This window comes from Alternaria novae-zelandiae (genome assembly GCF_023758075.1).
Source record: "Alternaria novae-zelandiae strain BMP 2774 chromosome Unknown scaffold_6, whole genome shotgun sequence".
Lineage (NCBI taxonomy): Eukaryota > Fungi > Ascomycota > Dothideomycetes > Pleosporales > Pleosporaceae > Alternaria > Alternaria novae-zelandiae.
Window position 1 is genome coordinate 164,817 of NW_026056966.1, and position 23,590 is coordinate 188,406.

A 23,590-nucleotide genomic window follows, 5' to 3' on the forward strand; every position below is an offset into this window, starting at 1 on the left:
GGTCGCTCCGGCAGTCCAAGCTTTTGGGACTTCAGTCCTTTCGTAGACGAGGCCGCTCTTCAAGCTTGGTCATGGTATGGCCCGAAGCAGGCTTGTGAACCTCGCTTCAGTTCCATTATGTTGCTTTACTGTTGTTGTCTTGTTCTCGTTGCGGTCTTGTTTTCATCACGCATAGCGTGCGGCGTTTCTCTACAGCCTTGATACCCATCTGTTTCCTTTCTTTCGGTGTTTAATCTCGACTGCTCTGGAATTCGAAAAGTCTGGAATCTCTCATAATTGAATACAACTTTCTACTTAATTCCTATGGCCTCTTCATGACGGTACCACGCGATTACACTCCTCGTCACGTGCTCTTTGTAAGCTTGCGCTCCGGTTGGTGGCCCACTCTTTTCGGCTACCTTGGTTCTCAACTCAGTCCCAGGGGTAGCTTACAAGGCATCCTCACAATGCAAGACTTGCTTACTGTGGCCGTATGAGTGACTGCCCTGCATTGGCCAATGTATCGCAGGTCAACCATAGTTGCGTTAGTGCAGCTTTCGTCTTCGCATTGAGATATGTATATAATAACTCCAGCATTTCACAGTAAAAGTCGTTGTTTGTTCACTTTCCCTCCAAGACTTTCAGACTGTATTCACCTAAGTGCACTCACCAAACCAGACACTTTCTCAACCACGCGCATACCAACATCACGCGCCTACACCTTCGAAAGCAGAACACGCATCCACTAACATCATGTCCTCTCAACTTGCAGCTTCCAAGAGCAACCAGGCCGCTCTCATCACCAAGCCTGCCGTGCAAGAGAGTAACGATGTTGTCGTGGAGCAAATTCACCCAGAGAAGCCAGACCACCAAGACTGCCCAGAATTCCAGGAAGCCCGTAAGCACGAAGCCTTCTTACAACATATTCACGCCTCGCCAGCATGGATGGCTGAAATGTATTTCAGCAAGATGTCTGATCAAACAAGGCAAGATTTCGACGAAACTACCGACAAGACTAAACGATACTGGGCGCAACATCCCGACCTTTTCTTGCTACATTTTGGTAACTCTGGATCGAGCTCCGAGGCATCCAGTGGGAATCAGTCAACGCTGCCGACGCAGGGTTCGTCTGATCTTGCTGAAGATGATGGGCACGGTGGTGACAAGACATTCATCCACGCACCAAAACCGCGCCGCGAACAGCGGATCGCCACCAACTTGGAGGAAATGATCGAACGGGCTGATAGCTCTGATCCAATCTCCTCTGCTACCTACGAAGCTGGCCACGCTGCGCCCGACAGGATGTCAAGGCAGCCTGGCAACTACGAGACGTTCCAGAGCCGGTGGCAACAACGTCTATACGCATTGTGGTGGGGACATCAGAACTACACGCGGCCGAGCTTCGTTCATTGGTATCCCGAGGAGTTTACACAGTGGCGGCAGGGTCAACAACTACCTCCGTATCAGCAATGTCATCCTCAACCACCACCAGGGTACTCGCAACACCATGCTGCCCAGCCGATGTATCCGCCTGAGTATCATGCTCGGTACCAGCAGCAGTATATGCCATGGCAGCCAGGATATGGCTACTACAGACAGTTCCCAGTACGATGGCCAGCACATGAGGCACATCAACGCCCGCAATTTAACAGTTATGCGGATGAGATGACATGGAGGGGTTTCGCACGCTGAATGGATAAGGTTCGATTCCTAGCCTACTCCTTAACGCCGACACAGCACATTCTACAATCCCAACGCCTCACTAATACCTCCAGTAAGGTTACCCAAGATATTCGACCCACCAACAATAGCAAAGAACACATCTTTGTACGAATCCCTAGCAGCAACCGTTAGCACACATCTCTCACGCAACAAGACAGTCAGGAAGGAAACTTACGCCACAATCTTAACCCCCTCCAATAACGGCTCCGGCGAGCTCGACTGCAACTGCACAATCATCAAACCCAAACTGGGCAACGTCGTCGGCAGCACACTCGGCCTCCACCCCAGCTCAAACGGCAACTTCTCCATCTCAAACAAACTCCTCACATACTCAAGCTTGGCTTTTCCCGTGACTGGGTCGCCCATTGTAGAAAGATACAAAGCATTCTCTCCATAGCTCAGCACCGCCTCTCTCGCACCATACACAAACTCCGGATTCCTCTTTTGGCTATCCGTCGTGCGCGCATACTTTGCCTGACTCGCCGTCGGGATATCCGTACGCTCTTTCCCGTTGAAGAAGGAAATGTACTGCTGCCATGTGGGGTTGTGGAAGGGCTGCGGGTTAGCAAAGTAGGCGTCTTGGCGCGACATACTGGCGTCGTGCTCGATGGGGAAATTATGCATAGACAGGTCGTCGAGGTCGAAGGAGCCGCCTAGCGGGTTTGGAGAGGAGAGTAGACCCGCAGCTCCTATGGCGGTGGTGAAGTCTGCGCCCATGTTGAGGCCGGCGGCGAGGCCGGCGATTAAGTGTGGGATGGTCATGTTGCGCCCGTTGCGGTGGATGAAGTCGTGGTTTGCTAGGGCGTTTAGACCGGGGCAGGGGGAGCGTACATCACCGCTGGAAGCGGGATGCCAGTTTGTCCATCGGGGGTCGCTCGCTGGTGCCGGGGAGAGCGAAGTGAGTAGATTCGCTATGTCGAGTGGGAGATCTAAAAGGCCTTTTGCTGATACTACGCCTGCTCCGACGAGCACTGTGGTGACGAGTGTAGAGCGCATGTTTCCGGTTGATTCGAGAGGTGTATATATTTCCCTGTAATCTCACGGAGGAAAGATGTTGAAGTACAATCAATGAAGGCGATAGTAAACACAGAAACGTTCCACGACAGACGCCCATCCCGTCCTTAAGCTTTCCCACATCCACTACTGAGGCAACTCCCCCATAATCCCCTCGTCCAATGACCACGCCCCCAATCCCGCTGACCCCTCATCCTCCTCTTAGAGCCCTGGATCGTGCCTCGGAGCCTGTGCATAGCGTCACGTAGCTCGCATAGTCCCGCGTAGTTCCTGCATAGCTAGTTGTAGCCCACGTAGTCACCCGTAGTCAATCACTGCTACTACAGGCCAAATCGACTGACATCGCTGCGGACCTGAATGCCGTGGCTACCGACTCATGCTGATCGGCAGCTAGGCAAGATCGAAGTGCGCCAGATCGACAGACTCCAGACCCACGACGGGAAGATCGGTGATGCGAGGGTAATTGGAATGCACGGAGAGGGGAAAATCGGCACGATGGGGAGCAACATATGGGGTCGATTGGGTTTGAATTGTGCATTCTGTTGTGATGCTGTGTTATTGCGGCGAGGTAAGAACGTGGTTGGGATGGTGACGTCATGGTCGCGCTGAGCCGGGTAGTTTGGGGGCCGAGGATATATTGGTTGTTCTGCAATCGCTTTACCTTGCCGTTCACCCCTACCTCACTCTACATCGATTTTCCGATGTTAGCAGCAATACGATGAGTGTGATGACTCAATGTTCTCAAGACCGATGTATAGCGGCGAGGTCGTCACGAGGTCGACATCGGGACTACCTAGTGCATGATTCCTAAGTATCTTCATTCTTTTCTACATCAGTGTTACTGGCACTTCTCCATAATTGCGTCCGACCAGCATTACTGCGTTCTGTGCCGTTACTCCTATCAATCTGGACCACTATTCTAGGCGTGACGGCCGACAGGATTCGTAATGTCTACCGTTGCGCGCTCAGGGCTTCGATTCTAATATCAACTTTTATGCACGCTCATGCAAACTCATGTACGCAAAGCACCGCCGCAGCCAGTGCGACGTTTCTATTCTGATCGTGTTGATGCAACGCATGCGGAAACGTGCTTGAATGAATGAGTAATACCATCTCATGCAACGAAGAAACTTGACAGGCCTGCAGCCTACATTGAGATCATGAGAAGCAAACAAGAAGGCGCAGCGTTAACGCAGGCTTCAAAGTGATCCCAAATCAACACCACTCATCCAATCCCCCACTACCTCATCAGAAAACTTCTCAAACTCATCCCAAGACTTAGCCTCCAGCTCTTCCTCAACTCTCCCGCCCCGTAGTCGCCAGCACCCCACTTCACATCTACAAGCCGGCGGATAATGATTCTGCGGCCTCCACGCCTCATCTTGACCGTCCTCGTCTTCGTCGTCTATACCAATAGTTTCCATCTCAATAGGGTCAGGTTCATGCACAGCGAAAATACGATAATACAGTGCAAGATACTCCTCGAGGTACATAGCATGCCGCTTGAAGATGCCATACCACTTCTCCTTCACCCATTGTTGAACACCGCCGGTTAGGGTAATCGTCTTGATATGTTGGAGGTGCCCGTTGTACCAAGCATACTCCAATATCCAGTCAATAACCAAGCCACTATCACAGACATGCGGGCGTAGTCTTGCTTCAGCGTAGTTCCATGCGGGATTTGTCTCGCACCAAGCAGCTTCTTGGACGTCGTACCAGGCGTTTGCCTGCTTGTAAGCATCGCCGAAATGGATCTCAAGTTCCTGCGTGTGCAAAAGAAAGTGGCCGGCGCCGTGGCAGAATTCGTCGCGGTATAAGTTGTCGCCGGCGACTGCACCGTCGCGGTAATGGAAGGGTGGGACTGCAACGTCGAACATGGCGAAGTATTGTTCAGCCGTGAAGTCGAGTTTGATTTTCTCTAGTCCGTGGAGCGAGGAGAGATGCTTCATGCGAGCGTATTGCGCACCGTGATCGTTTATCACCGGAAACTTCGTCGACAAGGAGAGTTTTGGGTCCTGGCAAATGGCATCCCATGGCTGACTGGGTAGATAGTACCAGCCTATGCGGTCCTTCATCTTCAAACTCATCAGGAGATGGGTCATGTAGAATGTTGTTGGGTCGGAGAACTCTTTGGCGTCGGTCAGCCAGGAGCGGACCCGAGACCGAAAGTATTCTTGGTAAAGGAATGATGGGGCATCGCTGGTCCTGGAGATGGTGGCGAAAGGATCGATGTTTTCAGGATTGGTGTAGGATAGTGTGTAACGAGGATGGGCGGATCCATCGATTACGATGCGTTGTTGGCCGAGCCAATGCTGTAGAACGCTGAGAAGAAGTTCTGGGGGTAGGTTCTGCGCAACGATTTGGAATGTCATTTCATCACCGTTGCTAGAAAGTTGTGCCATGGTTATGGATACTGCCTGAAAGCATGGGCGTCAACACAGGGGTAGAGAGCCTATATGTGTTACAAAGTGCATGGTTAAGCGCGTCGTTGGTATGATTTTCGTCACCGCGCGTGGTTTACAGTCCGGTTCGTGAATCGGTACCACGGTTCGTACTCAACACCTGACATAGTGCGGAAACGCGGAGACACTGAGGTGAATTTCAGGTACTGCTGCGTTGTAAACAAATAAGCGACAGTGTTGTGAGCATGATTGTGAATATGTGCTGGGTATTGGTATTGACGGAGACTGACGGAGGAATTGACTTTACCAGGCTCGCATCGACTCGAGATCTGACCCATGTTTGGGAAGCGTGGCATGACAGATGCTGCGCCACGGAGGATCATCTTGACAATGTACGATAGGAAATGGTTGATCGAACAGAGAGCAGTGTTTTGGTGACATTGAATATCGCATATGCTTGCTGATGTTTGCCAGATATTGAAACAGGTAGTCGTACAGTCGCTATTGAACGTGGTCATGATCGTCGTTTGGCTGGCGCTGGACTCCAGCCCTGGGGTTGCCACTCCTGACTCTGAGCCGCCTGCTTCCATGGCGAATCCTTGGGCTCCTTCTTCATCCTCTTCCTAGGTGTGAAGGCAGGCGCGTCGTCTTCGGCAGGCGGTGCTGGCGGGTCGCGTGGCATCTGCTGAGGCTCTGCGGGCTGTTCGGGCTCTACTGGCGCTGGTCTCGCGGCTTCCTGATCGAGTAGCCGCGGCGGTTCTACACTGTCTCTTATTTCTTGGTCGGCATTCATTTGCGTGACGCCGCTGTCCGGGTCTCGCGACTGCAGCATTTGCACGGGCTGTTGCTTATCCGGCGCATCGAGCGCCGACGGCTTCTCGGCCCATCGTGCATCTGCCTGCGCTGCCAGCTGCTTCATCCGCTCCTGCCTCATCATGTCCTGGTGTTGTTCGGCGACGGTGGGGGGTTCGTAGCGCGTGTGTCTCAGCCATTGCATCCATGACGCTGCCACAGTCAGCCTCGGTCAAACACTGGATATGGAAGGAACGAACGTGATATTTGCACGTCACCATAGTGAGTGCTGCGACTGTATTTTGCGATCCGTCGGTTGCGCAGGGCGTGCAGAGCGTCTTTGAATTCCCAGAAGGTGTTGCCCTGGAGATCAAAGCCTACGAATTGTTATTACTTGGAAGCAAGGATACGCCAGAGACCTCTGTTGTGGCCTGCACTCACCCACAAGCCACTTCTTGCGCCAGGGGAAGCGCTTCATCTTCCATTGGTACCATGCTTTGCGAATTGGACCCGGTGCGCCCGCCATGCTGAGTCTCGTTGGGCCGCGAACAAATTCCAGCGGGCGAATATCTGGAGGCGACTTTGACGCGCAGGCCGGTGACGTTGGGGCGAGTGGCTGGTGCGTTCACGTTAGCACATGTGCAAGCATTCCCCCCACCACCAAGTTTCTCCACACAACAACACATGCCATCATTGCATACCCCGACGCCACAACAACACACGTAGCAGTCGAGGCCCTTACATAGAGACATATACATTATCATATCTCACTACTACACCTCGTGCACCCTTCCCGTCACCGCCCACACGACCTTCGTGCCCAACAGCAACAAGCCTGATTTGCGCCCAAACCAACCACCATGGCGTCTGTAACGTCGCTGGACCAGGACATGCGGAGGCTGCGGATGGACAGATACACCCCCCAAGCAGCCAATGAAGTCCGCAGCTGGATAGAAGACACACTCGGAGAGCGCCTGCCCGCGGGAGATCTGCTAGATGCGCTCAAGGACGGGACCGTATTATGCAGGTACAGTGATATCCGTAGAGTTACCAGGTAGCTGGGCCAGTATAGCTAACTCTTCCAGACTCATCAACCTCGCCATACCCACGCCTGTCCGGTTCAAGAAGTCCAATATGCCCTTCATACAGATGGAGAACATCTCGCACTTCCTGCGAGCCTGTGAACAGCCGCCGCTGAACATGCCCGCCCATGATCGCTTCCTCACCGTCGATCTCTACGAATCGAAGGACCCAGCTCAGGTTTTGCAGTGTCTCGGTGCCTTCAGCCGTGTCGCCAACGCGAAGAACCCGTCCAACTTCCCCAACGCCATTGGCCCCAAGCGTGGTGGAGCTGGCGCATTGAGCCCGACGGCAACCGGCGGCATGGCGAGTCCTGCATTGCCGTCTCCCGGCTTCCCACGCAGCAGAGGACCTAGCACCGCCAGCAACACCAGCGGCTCGAGCACATTCAACCCCCTTGCGAGACCTCCCGCTGAACGGACTGCATCGACGCTTAGTGCCGCACGCACTGGTGGCTCAGACACATCATACACATCCAACGGCCTCCCCAAGTCACCTCCAGGCGGAGTCAGTAGCTGGAGCAAGAAGGTTGACGAAGGCAGCACAGCACCGGCATGGAACATTCATCAGTACGGATACATGGGTGGTGCGAGTCAAGGCAACCAAGGCATCTCATTTGGTGGCCGGCGGCAGATCACGAGCGCAGGTCCGCACGTGCCAAACCTGGCGGAGAAGGAGCGACTGCGACGCGAGAGGGCAGCCGAAGAAGAGCGACTACGTTTGCAAGCTGAGGAGGCCGAAAACATACGTCGCGTCGAACGCGAAGCCGAAGAAGAGCGCACACGGATAGAGGAGGAGCAGAAGTGGGAAGAGGAGACACGCAAACAGCAAGAAGCCAAGCAGGCGCGACTGGATCAACAGAAGCGCGAGTGGGAAGAGCAAGAGCGCCAGTGGAAGTTGGAGGAAGAGCAACGCCAACGTGAAGAGCGCGAGGCACAGGATAGAATCGACGCCGAGACGAGACGAAAGCGCGCTGGAAGTGATGCCAGGCTGAAGGGGCAGTACCTGAGCGAATACCAGGCTGAAAAGGTCAGGTCACCGCGTAGCCGACGAGGAAGCAGCGAAGAGCCCAATGCTGAGCGCGATCGCATACGAGAGCTAGAGCGCCAACTCGAAGAGGCCAAAGAACGCGAGCGCCAGTACCAGGCAGAGCGAGAAGGACGCCTATCAGACAAGAAGGTGCGGTCGCGATCCAAGAGCCGTACACGCGAGCGATCAAAGAGTCGAGCCCGTCCAGCGCCTCCACCCCGCGCTCCATCGCCACAAGACAGCAACGTCTCATGGGCGCAAGCAGACGATCGCGAGTACCTCCGCAAGCAATGGGACCAAACACAAAGGCAGCCATCACGACCTCTCCCCGAGCCCGCAGCGCCATCTCTGCCTACACGTCCTCTACCCGAACCGAGCACGCGGCCCCTTCCTGACCCAGCCGCGTACACAAAGCAGAGCCGAACAGACCGCTACCTCTCCTCCAACCCTGCCCCCACACCACCTAAGCCCCAAACCTACATCCCACCCGAGCTCACATCCACCTCCGAACAACGTGGCGAAGACGCCCGCCGAGCCGCCGCTCAAACAAAGACAAAAGCCGCCGGCTGGGCCAGCAAGTCCCTCCTCGAGCGCGAGATGGAGCGTGAACGCGAGCGCCAGAAGGAGTGGGAGGAGTCACAGCGTGCGCTGCAAGAAGCGGCCAAGGATCCTAATGCAGGGACTGGTGGAGGTCAGAGCTGGGATGTCAATCAGTATGGATATATGGGTGGGGATAATCAGAATAAGTTGGGGGGGATTGGGGCGGGGAAGAGGCAGATTATCGGACCTAGGCCTTTTGGACCTAGGTAGATGTTGATGGGATGAGTAGAGGGGAGGGGGTGATTTCGTTTGTTTAGGCTTGGTAGATGTTGCATGTTAGCGCTGCTTGCGGCGGGATATGTACGTTTCTAATACATTAATTTTAGACTTTCCGTACATATTTCTTCCTGGATGGCCTCGACTCCTTACCCCGTTTTGCTCACAACAAAAGCTACGAAAAGACCACAGGCTGTCACCATATACGCGCTGACACCAAACGCGCCCTGTATGTCATGCTCCAGCACTGACCAACAAACTCCGAAAAGCAAGCTTCCTAAAATGAACACCACGAAGCTGATCGTGATGATCAAATCAAAGTCCCAGCCCTCTTGGAAGTAGAAACCCCATCCTTCCGTTGGGTGGTCAAGGTCTGCCTTCAATTCGCCGATAAAGCGCTTAGGGACTAGATTGAAGATCCAAGTCGACTTATCATTGATCTTGTCTGGGCATTTGAGCATGTGAAGTAGCGTTTGTGGTCCAACGAGTGGCCAGTTATCTGGGCGCCAGGAAAGATTGCATCGATATTCTGCGGCGGGGGATGGGTGGACCTTTCGCAGTGGAGGAACGCAATTGCACTCTCCAGGCTGAGAAGAGGGCCACTGGCAAGATGGGATGTGGTGGCGGACTTCAATACTGGCACTGTTAAAGAGGAGGAACTGCTCTTTTGTTAAATTGTGGTCTTGATGTTTAGAGTGGATAATTGGTTTGCTGACCTTGCTAAAGAATATCCCTTGAATGGACCGACATGATATAGCACGTAGCATACGGTTACGACGTCTCGAGATTCTTGATTTCAAAATGCTGAATAGCGCCCGGTCGTTGTCAATGGAGCTAACGTTGTTCTGAAGTAGTACCGTGTTGTTGCGTGTTCGATGTACACAAGCCATGAGGTGGAGTGTCGGTTGCTGCTGTGGGCCGCTCGCATTAGGGACGCCGGCTGCCATTGCTATGCCGCCACCATTATGACGAGGAAGGCCTGTTTGATCCCGACTTTGCCATTTGAATGCTCTGAGTACGCTGCGACTGATGCGGAGTAACCAACTCAAGATCCCACCGGTATATCTCTGGTTTTCATAGCCGCGCTGATAACGAACAACCGTAATGTTGGCATCTGGCAAGGCCTGCTGCATTGCTTCTACCAGTGTTCCAATGCGAAACCCGGATTCCATGAAGTCGTCGAAAAAGCGATCGCCATAGCTCTGCGGTCAAGGTCAGTGATATTCAATCGTAGGAATCCCTTTGCCAAGACCCACATATTCACATCTTATCCGAGTCCAACCTGGTTCGGGCAGCGGAGGCTCTAACCACCCCAGGTCAATGAAAATGCGATCTGTCATCAGGAAGACAAAATCGAGGAGGAGAAACACCGCGACTTTCGCTCCAAGTAACCAGTCATATCCCAAGAGCAGATTGCGCACCAGTTCCTTGGTATCTTCCTGCCACGAATGCCAATTACGCTTCATTTTGCCTTTAGTAGCAGGTAATGGCCTTCGCCTGAGCAAAGCCCGCTTGTGTAACCTGAGCAAACATTCCATGTAGGCAGCGTGCATACCGACTTGCAGTGTTGTATAAGCACTGCTCTCCGTCACGAAAAGGCGGAGAGCTCTCGAATCCCATGAATTTGCGTGGACAAGTGGTGATTTAACCGTTTTATCCTCGACGATGCGTGCGCGGACCGTAGTGGTTTCCCGGCTTGCATTCATAAAAAAGCATGCAGCGACTTCGGCCGTGCTTGTGTCGACGAGGCGCCAAGCTTGGCATTCCAGGTGGTTTTTTGCTTCCACATAGAGATCTTCCTTGAATTGAATCAAAGCTCGACGCACACCACTCGATAGTTCAAATTCCAGAGCCCTGGTATGTATGGCTACAGCCATGTGCAGGGACTTGAACAGCTCGTCCTCGGACAGAATAGAGACAAGGACCTGCGTAGCACTTTCTGTGTCGTTGGTCGTGAACCTGCCATCCTTGGAAATTCTCGTCGTTGAGGTTTCTGGAACGTTTCTACGAGACTTAGATTTACGGAACTTCGATGGTGGTGATACTTTTTTCTCATCGTTCAGAATGGGGAAACCTGAAGTGTCCCAGTGTCTCTGCATCGTCGCGGCTGGAGTCAATACCTGGGATGCCGCTACCTCGCGAATTCCGTCGCTAATACCGCCGTTCGATCCCCAAAGTTCGGCTCGGACTCCGCAATTTCCCGCTAAAATTCCGGAACTGAGGTTGTAAGGCCTTCGTCAATGTGCGTTCCGATGTTCGGGAAAGGTTGAGCAGATGAATCATCCGTGGATGAGTCCTGAGACTTTGATCTCCATTCGAATTCCGAGCTGTCTGGCCCCTGTACCCTACAGTGGGCACAAGAGGTTTGAGGTATTGGTATTCGATTTCTTGAAGAGACGGATATGAAAGACACTGTATGATTTCCGCGGGAAAGGTGATGGAGAAGTCGTAATCAATCTTGATAGAAGGCTACGTCTTACCTACCAGGCTGAAAGATAGCTGGCTGAGAATGAGTAAGCACTGAACGCATATCGGCTCAGCCTCATGGCTTTGGTGCTGTGTTCAGCCTTGGAACGACCAATGACAATTGGACAGCTCCAACACTCCGCGGAGTAAAAACGATTGCAGCTCTGACAAAGCCCGAAGTCAGCCAGCTCGTCTTTCTGTGAACGCGATGTAGCGGCGGATGACGGTAGTGATGCTAGAAAAATGGAGGTGGGCCGCGATACATTGCGCATCGAGTAACGAGCTAGCCGCATCCGTTTTACCTCGGCTCATTCGCCCATCATAAGCTCCGTATGGCCACATCCTGTTTACTCTTGCGCGATACGGTGTCATTCAACTACGTGGGCGGCTCTACTTGAGTTTCCACGCTGGTTGTACAACAAGACGCCATCGTTCAGTGATGAGACTGATCTGGCCAGGCAAGAGTACTTTGAAACATCAACTCAGGCCAAATTGAGAAAATTTACGTTTATGGTACGCTCACACCAGTCTTGGTGCCAAAGCTATCCCGTTCCCTGGACAAAAGGAGATTCGTATCGTTGAACTTGGTATGTATGAGGCCCCCATTACATCATCATGCTACCAGCTCTCACCACAAGCACTGCGATAAAGGCGCTGATTGCGGTCATCATCCATGAGCTAACGCCTGATGCAGCAGAAACATCGGATTTGTACTTCGAATAACACACAAGAAAAACGAAGCTGATGATAAAAATTAGGCCGACCAATGTGATGACGTCTTCGATAGCCCAGCCTTCTTCAAAGTAGAGACCCCATCCGTCCGCCAACTCTTTCTTAGGGTCCACGAGTAGTTCTGCACCCTTGAATTTTGGTATCCATTTGTGTATATGAGTCTGTTCTTCGTGTATGTTTCTCTTTGGATGCTTGAGCATGTGAGCAAAGTAATGGGGAAGCACGATCGGATATGTGCTGTTTGCACGTTCGAAGTCCCAATCCTCGTTAGACGAGGGCAAACAAGTGCATTCTTGTTTGCAACAGTCTTCGTGGCCGCGGACTTCCAGTCTATTACCCAGGCGAAGTCTGAACTGCAATTGCATTAGCTGGTACTGCACAATATCTGGACAGCGGTAAGCTTACCATCGTGAAGTGAATCGCTAGGATCTTCCTGCAAGAAATGATACGCATAACATGACTACGTCGTTGTCGCACCTGTGCTTTCAAGAAAGCAAAGAAATCACGGTCCGTCTTGACGTGGTCGACACGACCTTGAAGCAATACCATATCCTCCCAGTTGCAGTGCGCGCAGGTCATAAGGGCGAGCTTCTGGATGCTTGGAATTGCCGTAGTACTGTTGGCTTCATCTTCTAATTGTGGGTCATTGGACACAGGTAGCATCGGTTCTGTCGGATTCTTTTTCCAGTTGAGAGCGTTCCTGACTCGGCGGCCTGCGTTATATATTGGTGAAGGCACACGCAAACCACCACCTCTTGATGCTTCTTGTTCACTAGATTGAACTATATGTATCTTGCTAGTCTGCGAAAGTCCCATGCGATGCAGTAGTTCGGATATACCGCCTTCACGACGTTCCAAAACATCGTCAGTGGATCGTTCACCACATGTCTAAGGTCTTGGTTAGTTTTTTTCACTGATATGTTATTGATGGATGCTGGGTTGGGAAGCGTTGACTTACGAGGCACTCAACCGTAATTCGAGTCCTGCCTGCCTGTAAGGGAGGCTCCAGGCATCCCATCGCTACGAGGAGATTGATGACCATGAATGCAGTCATCTCTTTGAGGTAACGCATGAGACGTGCCCATGGTGTACTAGTTTCTGCATGCAGTTGAACGATCTCTTCGACGTTAATGTCGGCCGCTGGTGTACTTGATTGCGGTGGTGGTATTAGGGGAACTGTGTCGACCGGTTCTTTCGTTGGCGGCTTTGCTTCCTTTGTGGAGAAAGCACGTATTACTCCTTGCAGTGTCTTGTAAGCCTCACTACCCGTCAGAAAAAGGCGTAAAGCTTGCAAATCTCCTGATCTTCGAACTCGTTCTTTTTCGGATACACCTTCAAGGTCCATTCCGGTCAGCTCGTCGAGTTCTCCAGGGACTGCTATTCGGTACCATTTTTCTCCTCTCATGACGATGTTCATGACGATTTTTGCAGCGAGGTAAGATGCCTTTGCCCTTACGAGACGGGAAGCTTCATGTTGAAGATCATTGTCCGCTTCTTTCTCGAGTCGCTTCGCAAATGCTACGATAGCTTCACGCAGGCGGACGTGTGGAATTTTGGGAAGGCCACGCGCAGACTCATGCGGAGGTACTAGTAGCTCGTCATCTTGTAGTATGGATAAGATCACTCGTATAGCACTGCTTTGCCATTCGCCAGAAAATACCTTATCTGTTGTTGCGGGAGTTTCCGAGGACTGTGACGAGATTGCCGGGTTTAAAGTCTCTGCATTTGTGGACACAACAGATGCGGGCATCGTTGGGGTGAAATTGGTCGCCGCAGGTGCTGGTGCTACCTCGTGGGCTCGAGCGACCGGAGGGACAGTTCCGGCAGCTGTTTGGACTGGATTGCGAATACGAGCGAACTCGAGAAGGGTAGCATTGCTGACCTGCTCGTCCTGGTGTTTCGACGTTGCTTGATGAACAAGGGAAGCCACAGACACGTTCTGAGCCGTCTCCTCTGACTTCGGACTCTGACGACCACGGCTATCGGTCTGTTTCTTACTGTCTGTTTCTGACCAGACCCTCTCAGGGTTTTTAGTGCCTGGCCGATTGGTTGTGATAGCATCTGATGGCAAATCCTTGGTGGAACCATCCATTTTGAAGTCCACTCTAGGAGTTGTTTGGCGATTGAACATGGAGTTTAAGCCACTGTTGGTAGAGTTGGTCATCTCAAACTGTGCCACTATCAGTAAAGGTTTCTACGAGATGAACCATAGAGCTGTTACCCGGAAACCCCTCGTCTGCTCCTGAGCGTTGTCGAGTCGAGAAAAGGGCTCGGTCGTCTCACTCGACTCCGCTCTCTTTCTTTGGTCTCTCATGTTAGTATCTGGCCTTGTGGTATCATCGGTGTCCGACATCTCCGGTTGGTGGCCCGGCACGATCACCTCTTCTTGTAATTTGAGAAAGTGAATGAGATCGCTATGATCAGATGATAATTGAAAGAGTCGAATGGTCTGTAGCGCTTGATGAGAAGGTGATAGATGGAAGACTATGACGGAATCTAACGATCAAGCGCACATCAGGCTGAAGAATGTCAGATGATCAGGCAGCCACAGTTCTGTCATCTTGCATGCCATACAGCCCTTCGCGTATTCTTACCCTCCGAATCCAAATGGAAACTGCTGTGTAACAACTTAAACCTTCCTAGAAGTAAGACAGTGAGTTATCGTGTTTGTTAGCGCGCTGCAGACAAGAAAGTGATGCGCACAGCAGCCAGCATAGAGATGGTGCGCCGTTCTAATTTTAGACGTTCCCTCGAGAGAACCTTTCATGTTTGATTCGTGGACATCGTGGCTACACTGAGGTTGTAATGTCGCTGGTCGCTGAACGTAGCATTTGGATGCGAACATTTCTCCGCGTGTCAGCCGTCGGAGGTAGACCAGCCTAGCGACAAGATCGGAATCCCGCTAGCCGCAATCGTTCTACCTCGGCTCGATCATCACAAGCTCCAACCGAACGACTCGCCCGCCCAGGTCGTCGGAGCCGACAACATCTCACTCCTCATCTTACGGACGTAGCGGCACTTTGCTTGACGTTGATATTCGACTTCCCGAGCAAGCACTCTCTACCAACTTCATAACGGAAGAGAAAGAGCAAGGAAGCACAGCGAAGATCAGGCGAAACTACGCGACCAGCAAGCAGCAATGGCGGAAGCATACCAGAAAGAGTTCTTCAACGTCTCATTTCCAGCGGAATATGTTGCGCATGTTGAGATTAATCGGCCGGAGAAGCTGAATGCGTTCAAAGAGGTGTAAGTGCAGAACGCTTTCTCTGTTTTCCCGAAGGCCGGGACATAGGGCTTCGGAATCTACGCGTATCACGTGTCACAATGAAAGAGAAGGGCACTCATTGGTATCGCAATACTACTGGGAAGATATATGTTTATGATGTTCATCGATGCTATCCAAATCGATTTCAGCCTCTACTACACATGACGCGAACATCCCATAACCCCATCACCAAAACCCCAAACTAACACCACACAGCATGTGGCTAAACCTCTCCACCATCTTCCGCCAACTCTCCCACGACCCCTCCGTCCGCGCCGTCCTCCTAACCGGCGCCGGCGACCGCGCCTTCACCGCCGGCCTAGACGTGCAAGCAGCCTCAGAAAACGGGGCCCTATCCACGCAAGCCGACATCTCAGATGGCGCCCGCAAAGCCAACGCGCTCCGTCGACACATCCTAGAATTCCAAGCCTGCATCACCGACATTGAGAAATGCGAGAAGCCCGTTATCTGCGTGCTGCACGGCGTGTCCTTCGGTTTAGCGCTGGATATGAGTTTAGCGTGTGATATCCGTGTGAGTACGACGACGACGAGGTTTAGTGTGAAAGAGGTGGATATAGGGCTTGCGGCTGATATCGGTACTTTATCGCGGCTTCCTCACTCTGTTGGCAATTTATCCTGGGTCAAGGATATTGCGTTGTCGGCGCGGATCTTTGGGTCGGATGAGGCGTTGCAGCATGGGCTTGTGTCGAAGGTGTACAAGGATAAGCAGGAGGCGGTTACTGAAGCGACCAAGTTGGCGACGCTGATTGCGTCCAAGTCGCCGGTGGCGGTGCTGGGGACGAAGGAGATTATCAATTACTCCAGGGATAGGCCGATTAGTGAGGGCTTGAACTACACGGCTGTGTGGAATGCGGCTATGTTGCAGACGGCGGATGTCAAGGATGCTATGATGAGTGGGCTGAAGAAGACATCTCCCAAGTTCAGCAAGCTGTAGAAAGGCCATTGCATGTGTTTTGGAAAGATCCTGGGATGCGATTATCATATGAAAGATTTTTATCCCATACCATATCCGAGCAGCGAGACACTTCGTTTGTCGCGGAGGACGTCTCAGTGAGCATCCTTAACATCCCATAGCCCACATACGAAAACATAAACCACCACGCATGGTAAGCAACCACTTTTGGACTTGAGAATTTTCATTGACTCTAAGCGCCTGGACGTGGTAATGCCGGAAGAGTCCCAAACCCATCCCGCATGAGCATCAATCATAACCCATGGCATGCTACAGAAGATGTGGAATCGTGATTTTCCCGTTACGCCCCGTTGCACTACCCAACATGCACTACCTTATCCCCTCGCCATGACACCCCAGCAGCGGATACGGTTGTCGGTGTATCCGGCGAACAGGGTCTGGCCGTCGGCGCTCCAGGCCAAGGAGACACACTCGGGCTCCCGGCTCTTCTTGCCAACCTCCATGTACTCAGGCTTGAGCTCGTCAACCTTGGACTTCTTCTCAAGGTCGAAGATGATGATGCTGGAGGCGGTGGCAGCGCACAGCCAGTAGCGGTTGGGAGAGAAGACAAGGGCGTGGATCTCGTCACCGGCGGAGAGAGAGTAGAGGTGCTTGGACTCGTTCAGGTCCCACAGCATGGTGGTTCCGTCCTTACCACCGGAGGCGCAGAGGGAGCCATCGGGCGAGATGGTGACGGTGTTGATGTAACCGGTGTGACCGATGTGGTCGGTCTGGATGCGGCAGGAAGCGAGTTCCCAGACCTGATTGTTGTCAGCTTCCCGAATTTGAAGTGGCTTGAAGCAGATCGAGTGAGGAGCGTAAATCAGTACTAGGTGATAATTGTCTCATAGCCGAAGCTCTGAAGTAGCAAATACATAGATATTCATCATATAAACAAGGAAACGGAGGAATTGGTGTAAACGCGGATGTACGCACCTTGACGAGCTTGTCCCAACCAGCAGAGACGATGACGGGGTTCTGGGGGTTGGGGGAGAAGCGGACGCACGAGACCCACTCGGTGTGGCCCTTGTCGGTGATGGTGTACTTGCAGTCACCGAGGGTGTTCCAGAGCTTGATGGTTCGGTCGCGCGATCCGGAGACGATCTGGCGGTTGTCGGCGGAGAAGGAGACGGAGAGAACGTCGTTAGTGTGGCCGACGAAGCGGCGGGTGGTGACACCGGTGGAGAGCTCCCAGAGGCGGAGGGTCTTGTCCCACGATGAGGAAAGAGCGTAGGCGCCGTCAGAGGAGATGACCTGTGCAGCAATTGTCAGCTCAGCCGTCGTCGCTTCCTAGCTAGCCAATTGCCCAATTTTGTGGTGAACGTACACAGTCGGAGACAATGTGGGAGTGACCGTGCAGACTCCTCTTGGGGTAACCGTACGAGGTCTCGTCGCGGGTCAGGTTCCAGATGATCAGAGTCTTGTCGCGCGATCCGGACAGGAGCATGTTGGGGCTAATCGCGTGTCAGTATTGCGCATTCGTGCATTTTCCTCTTCCCGCGTATACGCACTTCTCCAGAGATGTAGCAAGGGAGGTGACCCAGCCGGAGTGGCCCTCGAGGGTGCCACGGAGTACGAGTTGCTCGGCCATGATTGCGATGAGTGGCTTCTGCTTGGGATGGACGTAGGCGCACTCGGGTGTTAATAGTTGTTCGTCGAAGAGCACTGCGCACAAAGGCTGGAGGCTTCAAAATTCCAAGGTTGATAGGCGAACCACTAGCGTCATTTGGGCTTAGCGTGGTCCGTGAGCACAGGAGCCCTGGAGCCCTTACTCGACATTTGACCTCACCTGGACATGACACTGTCAAGCCACTAATAAACTGCCCGTAGTGGGTGATACAGCCCTAATTAATAGCAGTTCAGCCTACGACGTCAGTCCACGCGATATCTCATTCTCAGCAACTCACCTCAAAGTCAGGCATGGAGGGGTCAACTTGCTTGCGCGTATCTCACCTGTACAATACGTGCCATAGTATCGCCTTTTTCATGTAAGCATTGACGTTGATTTGTTTTCTGGAGAATTGCATCAGTGCATGATTAAAACTGGACGCACCGTCTCTACTCGTTCCTTCCTTGACTTCACGACTTCTATCCAAAGCCGACTAACTCCGGTCTCTGATATCTTATCTCCGCGCTACTACCCCACCATAGAAGCATGTACAAAAGCATAGGACAGCATACCTCGCATGTGATAGATGATGACCTGATCCTGATCTCAATCTCGTGTGATGACTTATACTCACCTGACGTGAAACCCTTCACTTGCTTCCAACAAGATAACATCCATCTCATACTACACAAACACCACACTGTCAAACATTCTCACAAATGACCTCCCCCCAAACCACCATCCTCCTCCTCGGTGCTGGCGAACTAGGCACAGCCTTCCTCCCTCACCTCTCCGCCCTCCCCAGCACCCACATCACCATCGGCATCCGCTCACCCCCAAAGTACACTCACCTCCATTCCTCCAACATCTCCCTCGCCGCCATCGACCTCTCCTCCCCTTCTCCCGGCCTCTCACAAATATTCTCAGCATACAATATCCTCATCTCCGCCACAGGCTTCGGCGCCGACCCCAGCAGCGTCCTCAAACTCGGCGAGGAAGCCCTGTTGGCCGGTAAGATCAGAAAAGAGCAGGGAAAAGGGGAACTATGGTTCTTTCCCTGGCAGTGGGGTGTCGATTACGATGTCATTGGTGATGGAGAGGGGTTGATGCCGTTGTTCGGTGCTCAGCGCGACGTGAGGAATTTGTTGCGGCGGAAAGCTGAGCAGAGTAATGTCAAGTGGACGGTTGTTAGTACGGGGATTTTCATGTCTTTTCTTTTCGAGCAGTTCTGGGGAATCGTAGATAGGAGTAAAGAGGCGGAAGGGAAAGTGGTGGTGAGGTGTTTGAGAGACTGGGATCACAAGGTGACTGTGACGGATGTGAATGATATTGGACGGGTGTTGGCGAGAATTATATCGGGGGACGTGGAAGCCGGGGACCGTGTACTGTATATTGCGGGTGATACGATTAGTTACGGGCAGCTGGCTGATATTGTCAAGGGCGTGAGCGGAAAGCAGGTTGAGCAGGAGGCATGGAGTGTTGAGCATTTGAAGAAGGAGCTTGACTTGGCGCCAGAAGATGGTATCAATAAGTACAGACTGGTATTTGCCAGAGATGGCGTGTGGTGGGAAATGGACAGGACGGTGAATAAGGCGCTGAGCATGGACATGATGGATGTTGAAACGTTTGCTAGAAGTCTGTTCAGTAGATAGAAGGTTGTCTGTAACTGAAAGTAACGAGCGTGTTGTGAGTTTCGATATAGATTTCGTAAACCGCATTACGTATAATTACTGATGAACTCTTTGACAAGTAATACTACATGAGCGTGAGCCGAAAGCATCGCGACAGCCTGGGGATGGGACGTACTTGTTCCCAAGTGCCTTCACAGCCGTCTTGCTCTCGCTTCCCCTAGCGTATGGTCGCAGCCTGCGCTATACCCTCTTGATCCGTGTCGGGACTATGGCGTTCGCGCCTGTAGCTGCTCCACCTCCTTCTCGTCCACCACCCCTCATGGAAATTCCGGGTATATCTTCATCGTTCTGCCTCTTCCTCTTCATTCCCGCCTCAAGGGCCTCAGCTGCGTAGTTGTCGTGACCAAAGGCAGGTATCATTCCTCCATGTGCACCAGGTCGCTCCTAACGTCCCGGTGGTCCAGGAGGGTATCTGCCAGGAGGTCCGCCAGGGGGCATTCCCATACCGCCTGGGGGTGGATAAGGCATTCCTCCAGGGGGTGAGCCTGCCTGTCCTGGTGGTGGGAATGGGAAAGGCGGCATTCCTTGGGGTGGACCGCCTCCCATGTGCGGGGGTGGGAAGGGCGGCATACCGCCAGGGCCCGGGGGCATACCGTTTGGCGGAGGGAAGGGTGGCATTCCGTTGGGTGGCATCGGAGCTGTCGCGCTGTCAGTATAGGATCATGTGTGGTGATTATGCGGCAACTTACGACCTCCGCGGCCCATGAAATTTGGAGGCATTCCACCCATGGGCGGCATTCCTGGCGGCGGGAACCCAGGCATACCCATCGGTGGCATTCCCATTGGAGGCATCCCGCCCATAGGTCCTCCAGGGAAGCCTCCAGCCAGGTTCTGTTGGAACAGCGGGTTGGCTTGGCCTTCTGTGTTGTATGCGTCGGTAATACTATTGATGACTTGCTGTGTTTGGTCGCTCGATATCTGCTCGTAGTAGGCCTGGACGTTGCGGAGGTGATTGCGGCCGTTGTTGTGCGCCTTCCGCACGCTCATACTGTCGTGGGTGAGGTAGACATCGCAGTAGTCGCAGAAGAACTTCGGCATCGTGTACAAGGTGTTCGTCTGGGCGCAGAAATGGGATATTGGGATTGATGGAGTTGGTAGCGAAGTTGCGCGTGGAGTACGGAGCGCGTCGCAAGAGCTAGAACTGGAAGAATCCCGTCGGCGATAGTTGCGCCGATGGTCTTGGCAAGCCTCATCGCCCTTTCACGTGTTCCATCCCAGAGTCCGCACCTTCCACATCACGCATCACTACCCACATCATCTCGCATCGATGCAAACTAATCGCAATGCGACTTGGGCTTTCTGCGCCAGTCCGATGCTCGCACAAGATAATGACTTGCACATACACGTAGGCTACGAACGTCGTCCTTTTGAATCCATCGACGGCTCTCTGAGGAACGCGTCCAACATTCTCTCATCGAATCTTCTACCACCATCCTCTATTTGGGATCATGAGCCGACACCTCAATCTCTACCCTCATAGCATCCTCGCCTAGTTTGACAACGCCAACACACGTCCAGATAGGCTGATGATCCGGCATCCATTTCTTGAAATTCCGCACCATAGCACCCAGGGCCTCATTGTCCATAGGGATGTGGTAAGAGTTTACGCGGAACACCTGCGACCAGCCCTTCCCACCAGCGGTCTTCAGAGCGAGTTCCACATTCTGGAAAGCTTGGTCGATCTGAGCGTCAATGTCTGCGGGTATGAGTCTGGTCATGGGATCCCATCCACCTATAGTCGCAGTCATCAGTTTGTGGAGGTCAAGGAAGCCATGGGTATGAATTACCTTGGCCTGCACACTCAATGCGGTCACCGATACGAACAGACTGGCTGTATCTGGTGTTCTCTCTGGCCGACTCGCCCTTGCCGGGATATGCGTAGTACTGAAGATGCGACATGTTTTTGCGGCTATGTGTGTATAGATTCAATCTTTGGAGATTTCGCACGTATCGTGACATTGTGGTACCACAGCATTTATAGGTACCAACATTGGCATATGACGCATATACTAATCACATGCAGTCCGGCTGACCAAGCTCGCAGGGAGCTATCGTTAGCTGCTTGGGTGGGCTCACGGCTCCTTCTCCGCTGTTCCGCTATATCACCGCGTCCGCTGCGCCATCGACAACACCACTCCGCCATGCATCATACGACGATTTGCAATATGAGGACTGGGCTTGACATACGTTGATCGATCCAACTGAGTCGATAAATTGCGCAACGATAGAGCGCCGGGCTGCTGGCACGACAACTAGGTAGACGTCCTTCACGACATCTCAACTCGCTCCACGAACTACGAGGTGGAAACCAACAACATCAACCACTTTCCCGACACATGATGTCATACGCACGATGCGTCGCGCATCTCACATGGCGACTAGATGTTGTCATAAGCCTTTCCACACACCCGCTGCGAGCTGTCAGTACCGCACGTTGGAGAAGACAGAATATGGCATACCAGACGTCGCTCCGAGAAGTCTCTGCGAAGCTCCAACCACACGTCTCGGTCTGTACAATCCGACTCGCCTTCTGATAACGATCTGCATGACGGTTGTTGTCTAGCGACCTGGTCCTCTGTCGCGTTCAACCACGGTTTTGGCAGCGGCCAGTCTGAAAAGTGGACGAACTTGGCTTCTTTCACCGCATCCCGTCCGTTCCATCTTTCTGTCGGCGAGCCGAGGTAGGCCTCATGCTGATCAATCTGGTGGCGAAATTCACCAGTCAAAAGATCGTATCTACGATGCGGTATCACTGAAGTCGAGGCACCGAACACCTTGTTCAAGATATCCATATCGTAGTCGTGGCCCTCGTGGTGTTCCATTGCGCTTTGCACCCGCTGCCAGCTATCCTCCGATGGCTCGATAACTATGAGTTGGGACGATAGGAAGAATTGTTCAAGCCAGTATGCGCGAGGCATGGCCACTGGAGCCGTGGGAAGGAGGAAAAGCTCGTCCATATGCTACTGATTGTCAACACTGGTCATTGTAGCAAGCGATAGCTTCGCTTGTCGACGGAGATAGGCACGTACATTCAAAAGCGTCGCGTCCGAGTCTAAAGAAATCACGCGCTTGTACTGAGTCTGATTCCATGCTAACAGTTTTGTGTAGCTGTCTTGCCACGTCGCATCCTTCTCATTGACATACGTCCTTACTTGGATGGGGTTCAGCTTTGCGTGATACTGGTCCCGAGCTTGAGCCAGCAGCGTGCCTTCATAGTCGGTTGGAGGTGCGTCGTCATCGAGTATGTCTTTGGGCACCTTCCACTTCTGTGGATACAACATGAGAAGATCGGCTCTCGTCCCATGTCGTCTGAGCGCCTCAAAGATCATGAGAGAGTTGCAGAGGTAGTTCGAGTTTGTTACATATTGTACGTATGCAAAATCTGACCAGATAATGCTAGCGTCTGTGACTGGAATTGGGGCTGACGATGAGTCTATTGCGAAAGGAGGGTTGTGCTTGGTGAACTGTCGGAATTGGTTTGGAAGTCGAGCAACATGCTCATCATACCTTACTAAGACACCCGCGAGCAGCAGAAAGGCTGCAACCATGAAAAGAACACGCAGCTTGCGTGCCGAAAGTGCATATTGGAAACGTACGGAGAGCGGTATATGCGACCCTCGACCATGGCATGAAAAGGAGGGCAGAGCAGAAGAGTTCGACGACATGTCTAATGTACAGACGATCCTTGAGCGTTGAGAAGTAAACACAAGAATTGAGAGTGCGTGGCATGGAGCGTCGCTGGATGCTTGCAAATGTAGGTCGTGGCAACTTCTCCGTCCCTCGAGAAGACACTGCGGGCGAGATTGCTTGCAGCAAGGCACACCCCAAGACGAAGGCTGACTACATGCTGTCGGGAAATGACCGCATGACGACAACAAAAAGGTTACATTGTCGGCGGAGTACATCCTGTGCGATGCACAATGCTATTGTTAAAGTACTTCAGGACCGATGTATGCACCGAGAACAGCATCTTCGACCAATCGTGCAAACTTCGGGCCCCGCCCGTGACTTCATTCGAAA

The 23,590-nt window shown here is 52.7% G+C and overlaps 11 protein-coding genes across 11 annotated transcripts; 4 read left to right on the forward strand and 7 right to left on the reverse strand.

The window, feature by feature from the left end:
* Positions 1-732: 732 nt before the first annotated feature.
* Positions 733-1,671, forward strand: J4E88_003598 (uncharacterized protein; the record flags this gene model as incomplete). The annotated part of the gene is made up of 1 exon (XM_049397247.1): positions 733-1,671. One exon carries the CDS (start codon positions 733-735, stop codon positions 1,669-1,671), a length of 939 nt encoding a protein of 312 aa, XP_049256635.1.
* Positions 1,672-1,722: 51 nt separating this feature from the next.
* J4E88_003599 (uncharacterized protein) lies at positions 1,723-2,697 on the reverse strand (the record flags this gene model as incomplete). Its single annotated transcript, XM_049397248.1, has 2 exons — positions 1,723-1,816; positions 1,877-2,697. The coding sequence occupies 2 exons, from the start codon at positions 2,695-2,697 to the stop codon at positions 1,723-1,725; spliced, it is 915 nt and encodes a 304-aa protein (XP_049256636.1).
* A 1,217-nt stretch (positions 2,698-3,914) lies between these two features.
* Positions 3,915-5,117, reverse strand: J4E88_003600 (uncharacterized protein; the record flags this gene model as incomplete). Its single annotated transcript, XM_049397249.1, has 1 exon — positions 3,915-5,117. The coding sequence occupies one exon, from the start codon at positions 5,115-5,117 to the stop codon at positions 3,915-3,917; it is 1,203 nt and encodes a 400-aa protein (XP_049256637.1).
* Positions 5,118-5,631: 514 nt separating this feature from the next.
* J4E88_003601 (uncharacterized protein) lies at positions 5,632-6,435 on the reverse strand (the record flags this gene model as incomplete). Its single annotated transcript, XM_049397250.1, has 3 exons — positions 5,632-6,122; positions 6,170-6,286; positions 6,351-6,435. 3 exons carry the CDS (start codon positions 6,433-6,435, stop codon positions 5,632-5,634), a joined length of 693 nt encoding a protein of 230 aa, XP_049256638.1.
* A 334-nt stretch (positions 6,436-6,769) lies between these two features.
* J4E88_003602 (uncharacterized protein) lies at positions 6,770-8,828 on the forward strand (the record flags this gene model as incomplete). The annotated part of the gene is made up of 2 exons (XM_049397251.1): positions 6,770-6,936; positions 6,995-8,828. The coding sequence occupies 2 exons, from the start codon at positions 6,770-6,772 to the stop codon at positions 8,826-8,828; spliced, it is 2,001 nt and encodes a 666-aa protein (XP_049256639.1).
* Positions 8,829-15,171: 6,343 nt separating this feature from the next.
* Positions 15,172-16,252, forward strand: J4E88_003603 (putative secondary metabolism biosynthetic enzyme; the record flags this gene model as incomplete). Its single annotated transcript, XM_049397252.1, has 2 exons — positions 15,172-15,278; positions 15,514-16,252. 2 exons carry the CDS (start codon positions 15,172-15,174, stop codon positions 16,250-16,252), a joined length of 846 nt encoding a protein of 281 aa, XP_049256640.1.
* A 353-nt stretch (positions 16,253-16,605) lies between these two features.
* On the reverse strand, positions 16,606-17,861 carry CPC2 (cross-pathway control WD-repeat protein cpc2; the record flags this gene model as incomplete). The annotated part of the gene is made up of 4 exons (XM_049397253.1): positions 16,606-17,031; positions 17,207-17,524; positions 17,598-17,724; positions 17,782-17,861. The coding sequence occupies 4 exons, from the start codon at positions 17,859-17,861 to the stop codon at positions 16,606-16,608; spliced, it is 951 nt and encodes a 316-aa protein (XP_049256641.1).
* A 737-nt stretch (positions 17,862-18,598) lies between these two features.
* On the forward strand, positions 18,599-19,531 carry J4E88_003605 (uncharacterized protein; the record flags this gene model as incomplete). The annotated part of the gene is made up of 1 exon (XM_049397254.1): positions 18,599-19,531. One exon carries the CDS (start codon positions 18,599-18,601, stop codon positions 19,529-19,531), a length of 933 nt encoding a protein of 310 aa, XP_049256642.1.
* A 423-nt stretch (positions 19,532-19,954) lies between these two features.
* Positions 19,955-20,608, reverse strand: J4E88_003606 (uncharacterized protein; the record flags this gene model as incomplete). The annotated part of the gene is made up of 2 exons (XM_049397255.1): positions 19,955-20,208; positions 20,260-20,608. The coding sequence occupies 2 exons, from the start codon at positions 20,606-20,608 to the stop codon at positions 19,955-19,957; spliced, it is 603 nt and encodes a 200-aa protein (XP_049256643.1).
* A 398-nt stretch (positions 20,609-21,006) lies between these two features.
* Positions 21,007-21,469, reverse strand: J4E88_003607 (uncharacterized protein; the record flags this gene model as incomplete). Its single annotated transcript, XM_049397256.1, has 2 exons — positions 21,007-21,302; positions 21,358-21,469. The coding sequence occupies 2 exons, from the start codon at positions 21,467-21,469 to the stop codon at positions 21,007-21,009; spliced, it is 408 nt and encodes a 135-aa protein (XP_049256644.1).
* Positions 21,470-21,948: 479 nt separating this feature from the next.
* On the reverse strand, positions 21,949-22,899 carry J4E88_003608 (uncharacterized protein; the record flags this gene model as incomplete). The annotated part of the gene is made up of 3 exons (XM_049397257.1): positions 21,949-21,981; positions 22,030-22,530; positions 22,600-22,899. 3 exons carry the CDS (start codon positions 22,897-22,899, stop codon positions 21,949-21,951), a joined length of 834 nt encoding a protein of 277 aa, XP_049256645.1.
* Between the last annotated feature and the right edge of the window lie 691 nt (positions 22,900-23,590).